Genomic DNA, 6,362 nt, shown 5'->3' with positions numbered 1-6,362 from the left:
AATGATTTTTATTCCTAAAAAAATTAAACTAAAATCCCTCGCAAATAAATATAACAAATAAACATTATCTTCAATAATATATGTGTTGTATGTTACTTAGTAAAATAAGTTTAGTGTTTATATAGATTTGTACTCAAAAATTTCAATAAATATATTTGAGCTCAAAAATTTATATTGATAAAAATTATTTTAAATTAAAATCCCGCGCGTGCGCGGGTTCAAATTCTAGTATAAATAAAAAAAATTCTAGAAATTAAAATTGAAGTTGTAATTTTGGAATCAGTCGTTTTTGTTAGAGAGTCTAAATAAACACAAGTTTTCCGAAAGTTTATATCAAACTTTTTAGTACTTGAGCCTAGTGAAGAATATTTTGTCCCATGAATTGAAGAAAGCATAAACGATATCAAAAACCAAAAATATGGTTAGAAATAATTCATTTACATTTTAGTTCCAATACTATTTTCATGTAGTTTAATCATTTTTAAAATGGTTTTTCACAATTTAACATTTTAATTTCAAATAGAAAATGTTTCACAACTTAAGTAATGTCAAAGATCACAAAAATCAGTCAGACTCACTAGAGGATGGTGTTGAGGTAAAACATTCGAAAATGTAAAGATTTTATCCAATATGATTTTGTTCGTAATTTTCCAGGGTTACTTATGATGTGCTAGTATAAAATAAATAGTCCTCTAGACCCTTTCTCTCTTAACAAAATAAATTTTAGGCCTTTGTCCCGTAAAATCATTCGATCAATGACAAGTCGTTGGTAATACTTATTAAAGCGTGAACTATCTCTTCGGAGACTCGAGTCTTGTAAGTCACATACACATTCTTTGTTGAACATATAGTATCTAACAAAGCTAGGATCTATGTTCTCTTGCTCTCAAAGAATATTGTATCCATGTGATGAGGAGCTATGGAGCTTGTTGCATCTAAACAGAAGTGAGTTAGCTACAATAAATGTAATAAGGAGTTAAGTACAAGACCTTTTTCGTTAGGTCATTAAAACAATATTGTACTAGTACACTTTTTGCAATTATTTTGATTAAAGGATCTTACTTTTTCCAACTATTGAAAGATTTATAGTACTAGCTCTTAAACAAATCAAAAGGTCTTTGACTATTAAATACATATAGACACAGATCCAATAATATGTATATGATGTGTATAATTCGAAGTATGTATTCATTTTGTTTCTCTTTGACGACGATTACTATTTGAAGTTCTAAAAGCTGATTACAATGAGGCTTTAAATGCTCCATTAAGTGAGCATTAATACCCCATTTAGACAACATATCTCATATTTGCAACTACTTTTCAAGGTAAAGTGAACACACATATGCTTTAAAATGTTGTCCTTAATGCAAGTGATCATAAATTTAATTAATTGCAAAAGTACTACAATATTTAACTAAGTGTGAATTAGGTTTTCACTTGCCAGTTCATATATCTTCTAAAACACGTTTTCGAAGACTCCAAGGATTATGGGCGACGCGAGCTCTCTACTTGTTTAACATGAATTATGAAATCCGTATATAATAATAGCAAATGATTTCATTACTAATTCGTGTTACAAAAAGAATATGTAAAGTATAAACAATAAAAAAATCGCATTATCTAATGTATACTAATATATAGGTTATTCAAAACAGAGTCGAGCAAGCAGAGGTTTTGAGGTCATACAAAGCCGGAAGCAAATATTTTCTCCCATTCAATCCCTTTGCGTTATAACTCCCACCGGTCGTTGCATCCACAAGCAACTCTCCAGCGTAACCAGGATACGAGCCTTTCCCATAGACTCCAGTACAAGCCGATCCAGCCTCAAGCGGTGCCGTTTTAGGGCCTTGGTAATACCCATCTCCGAACGGGTTCGTTGCGGTCCCAGCTAAGAGGCTCGCCAAGTTAATCACCATCCCGTCAAGACCCACGTCGTTGTTTGGCGCCACGAGTGGTGAGCTCTGTGGTCCGTAAACAGGCGAGTGGAATGGCCACGCGCATTGTCCTGGACATTGTGTCTCTGAGTTCCCTACCCAGATGTAAGCGAATTTTGACCCTTTCTTGCCTGATCCGGAACCAGACCCGTGTGACCCGCATCGGTTCATGCAAAATCCTTGGACCGCCACGTCAGCTGAGGTCAAGACTACGTTGACAGCATAGCTTTGGCCGCCTTTCGCGGCTAAGGCTTTGAGGTTACTCTCTGTTAGAGACTTTCCCATTGAGTATCCTTCGTCGAGGATATGCTCTCCGAGGGAGAGAGTGAGTCCACGTGTCTTCGCGGTCTTGCCGACGTGGTAATACTTCTCCACCGTCTTCCACCATGTGGCGACTGGCGACTGATGGGTTTTGAACCATGGTCCGGAAGACGAGAGGGAAGCGACCAAATCGGTGACGATTGCACGTTGCGACGGTTTGAACTGACCGTACCAGATTAGGTTGATTGAAACATCTCCGGTAAGGAGAGCTCCTTTGTGGTACTGAAACGAAGTATAGTNGTACACTTTTTGCAATTATTTTGATTAAAGGATCTTACTTTTTCCAACTATTGAAAGATTTATAGTACTAGCTCTTAAACAAATCAAAAGGTCTTTGACTATTAAATACATATAGACACAGATCCAATAATATGTATATGATGTGTATAATTCGAAGTATGTATTCATTTTGTTTCTCTTTGACGACGATTACTATTTGAAGTTCTAAAAGCTGATTACAATGAGGCTTTAAATGCTCCATTAAGTGAGCATTAATACCCCATTTAGACAACATATCTCATATTTGCAACTACTTTTCAAGGTAAAGTGAACACACATATGCTTTAAAATGTTGTCCTTAATGCAAGTGATCATAAATTTAATTAATTGCAAAAGTACTACAATATTTAACTAAGTGTGAATTAGGTTTTCACTTGCCAGTTCATATATCTTCTAAAACACGTTTTCGAAGACTCCAAGGATTATGGGCGACGCGAGCTCTCTACTTGTTTAACATGAATTATGAAATCCGTATATAATAATAGCAAATGATTTCATTACTAATTCGTGTTACAAAAAGAATATGTAAAGTATAAACAATAAAAAAATCGCATTATCTAATGTATACTAATATATAGGTTATTCAAAACAGAGTCGAGCAAGCAGAGGTTTTGAGGTCATACAAAGCCGGAAGCAAATATTTTCTCCCATTCAATCCCTTTGCGTTATAACTCCCACCGGTCGTTGCATCCACAAGCAACTCTCCAGCGTAACCAGGATACGAGCCTTTCCCATAGACTCCAGTACAAGCCGATCCAGCCTCAAGCGGTGCCGTTTTAGGGCCTTGGTAATACCCATCTCCGAACGGGTTCGTTGCGGTCCCAGCTAAGAGGCTCGCCAAGTTAATCACCATCCCGTCAAGACCCACGTCGTTGTTTGGCGCCACGAGTGGTGAGCTCTGTGGTCCGTAAACAGGCGAGTGGAATGGCCACGCGCATTGTCCTGGACATTGTGTCTCTGAGTTCCCTACCCAGATGTAAGCGAATTTTGACCCTTTCTTGCCTGATCCGGAACCAGACCCGTGTGACCCGCATCGGTTCATGCAAAATCCTTGGACCGCCACGTCAGCTGAGGTCAAGACTACGTTGACAGCATAGCTTTGGCCGCCTTTCGCGGCTAAGGCTTTGAGGTTACTCTCTGTTAGAGACTTTCCCATTGAGTATCCTTCGTCGAGGATATGCTCTCCGAGGGAGAGAGTGAGTCCACGTGTCTTCGCGGTCTTGCCGACGTGGTAATACTTCTCCACCGTCTTCCACCATGTGGCGACTGGCGACTGATGGGTTTTGAACCATGGTCCGGAAGACGAGAGGGAAGCGACCAAATCGGTGACGATTGCACGTTGCGACGGTTTGAACTGACCGTACCAGATTAGGTTGATTGAAACATCTCCGGTAAGGAGAGCTCCTTTGTGGTACTGAAACGAAGTATAGTCTTGCGTTTGGTTCGTCCTCGCTTCTAGACACACGAAGGCAACAGCCAACAATAACAAGCAACCCAATACATAAGATGCCATTTCTGTAATGGATAGTAGAAGCAACAATAACAAAGAGACTAATAGAGTTTTGAGCTAGAAGGTAGTGGTGATGTGTTATGTATATGAGTTTGTGAGTTGAGTTTGTGTTTGTGTTGTATGATGACTGATGAGTTTATATTTATATAAATTAGAGGAGATAGATAGGAACGTAACCAAGATTTTGGTTGACAGTTAGGCAAAGAGCGCGTTTGGAGATTCAGTAAGAAAACAGCTAAGTGTTTTTTGGGAAACAGAATTAAAGACAAAAAAATGAAAACCGTGGGAGCGAAGTCAATAAGGTTCGGTTGGACTAATAATATCATACAGTAAGAAAAATTTGTGGTATGGAGACAGCTGGAGAAAGTAAAGAGAATTCATGCGGCGGAGAGTGGGTGTTAATTAATAAATTAGAGCATGAAAAGACTCGATTAACGACAATACAAATATACTACACGAGTTAGTGATAAAACTCCTATTTTAGAAATTGCTAGGTGTTAGTCGGGCGGATGGAGTGGGTCTAGCGCCTAGCAAAAAAATCGGATATTAAACGGGGATTAATCGGATACTAGTTTTAAGGTTATTTTATTAAATTAATAATAAAATAAGATATATAGTACTAAATATATGTATAATTCTGTTTATGTGAAAAGAAAAATATCAAATAAAATATAAAATTATAGTATTATCTTTAAAATGACGGTAAACACATAAAACATAATTTAAAAAAAAAATGATTTTAGTTAATAGTTTGTACATTAGTTATTGTAAAACATCATAAATTCATGATTTCAATGTCTAAATAACAAAAATATATATATTTGATTTATATTTGGCTTCAAAAATAATTGGTATATACAAAATTAAGCGGGAAGTAATCGGATTGGATGGTATAATCGGATAATCGATGCTAGGCGGGAATTAATCATTAATCGAGGCAGAGAGGATGGGCCTAGCGATTTTGCGGGGCGTAATCGGTGCTAGACGGGGATTTTTTAAACAGGGGATAAAACTGTAGGCAAAAATGAAAGCTGTTGGAAGAAACTTTGGTAAGGTTCGGTTGGTGACTATAATATTTGAATAAAATTGACGAATATGTTTTTTGTTTTGTTTTTGGGTGGTATTTCTAAAATTAGATACAGCTGGAGAAAATTAATACTATATATTTTATAACTAGTTTCTGATTAATTTTCATTTAATCTTCGATTTTCTGGTTAGGCGCTAGGTCCACCTCGACAGTCCAACTAGCGCCTAACTATTTCTAAAACATAAGTTTGTAGTATGAATGTATGGCCCTTTTGGCTTGTTGTCAATAGGAACTGCAACCGCAACCACCACATTGCATTGTATGTCATCATATTTTGGGACATTTAGGAATTTATAAACTTTAATATTAAAATTGTATTTTTACATTTTCATAATGTTTTGTATGTTAACATTATTGGTTCATATGAGTTGATTCTTATATTGTCAAAAAAAAAGAAGTTGTATCCAGTTCTAAGATGTCTTTATAAATGCTGTAAATAAAAATAGAAGTCTTTATAAACACATTTATTGAGATCTAACCATCTATACTATTAAAGCAGAAGTACTCTCTAGAGTAAAAATGGACCATGACTTGGTTTTGGTAGGTTTTTCATTAAAAATGATTAGAGAATCACAAAATTTAATCTAATTAACCTATAGTTTCGATTTCTTTAAATGACGAAAATACCCTTGGTCGATCACTTAAAAAATTGCCGGGTCGGGACGCGGATCCTAAAATATCCGACTACAGAAGGAAAAAAACCCGCGGATCTGTTTGTATTCCAGAATAATATTTTTCGGATCCAGTATATTATTTCATTCAAGATTAGTTATTTAAGATCCCAAAAAAACTCATTCGATATAGGCAAACACTCTTATTTCATTTTCTTTTAAAGTATTTAAATGTAAATCATAAATTTTAATTACCAAAAATTCGGATATTTCCTTAATTACCGAGATTGATCTTAACAGATAATCTTTTAAAAGGAATATTTAGTGATTCAGTTAAAATCTTAAAAAACGAATATTCAAGTTACCAAATCTGACTAAATTGTTTGATTTCCGATATTATAATATTTCCTTAACGAAATTATAGTAATTAATTGTGAGTAGTATAGATAGAAAGAATTAAAAACGCAGAAATTATATATATGTAAAGTTGTAAACTAATTTACAGAAAAGTGTATTGTATATCCCACATCGACTAAATATTTTGGAATATGGTTCATAATCACTATAAATATGTGACTAAAATGTTTTGAGTACAAATGAGCAGGAAACTTGATTTATCA

General features: G+C 35.4%; 2 protein-coding genes across 2 annotated transcripts; both read right to left on the bottom strand.

Moving 5' to 3' along the window:
* Window positions 1,524–2,769, bottom strand: LOC104759704 (protein EXORDIUM-like 1). The gene is made up of 2 exons (XM_010482602.1): window positions 2,715–2,769; window positions 1,524–2,500 (listed from the first exon to the last, which is right to left on the bottom strand). The coding sequence occupies exons 1-2, from the start codon at window positions 2,767–2,769 to the stop codon at window positions 1,647–1,649; spliced, it is 909 nt and encodes a 302-aa protein (XP_010480904.1). The 3' UTR covers window positions 1,524–1,646.
* Window positions 2,995–4,143, bottom strand: LOC104757830 (protein EXORDIUM-like 1). The gene has a single exon (XM_010480619.1). The coding sequence runs from the start codon at window positions 4,045–4,047 to the stop codon at window positions 3,118–3,120; it is 930 nt and encodes a 309-aa protein (XP_010478921.1). The 5' UTR covers window positions 4,048–4,143; the 3' UTR covers window positions 2,995–3,117.

This window comes from Camelina sativa, chromosome 17 (genome assembly GCF_000633955.1).
Source record: "Camelina sativa cultivar DH55 chromosome 17, Cs, whole genome shotgun sequence".
NCBI lineage: Eukaryota > Viridiplantae > Streptophyta > Magnoliopsida > Brassicales > Brassicaceae > Camelina > Camelina sativa.
Note: the sequence above shows the minus strand (reverse complement) of the source record. Positions and strands in the feature narration are given on the sequence as shown.

Excerpts from the sequence above, each read along its gene's own strand:
- LOC104757830 (XM_010480619.1), bottom strand. The coding sequence starts at position 4,047 with ATGGCATCTTATGTATTGGGTTGCTTGTTATTGTTGGCTGTTGCCTTC.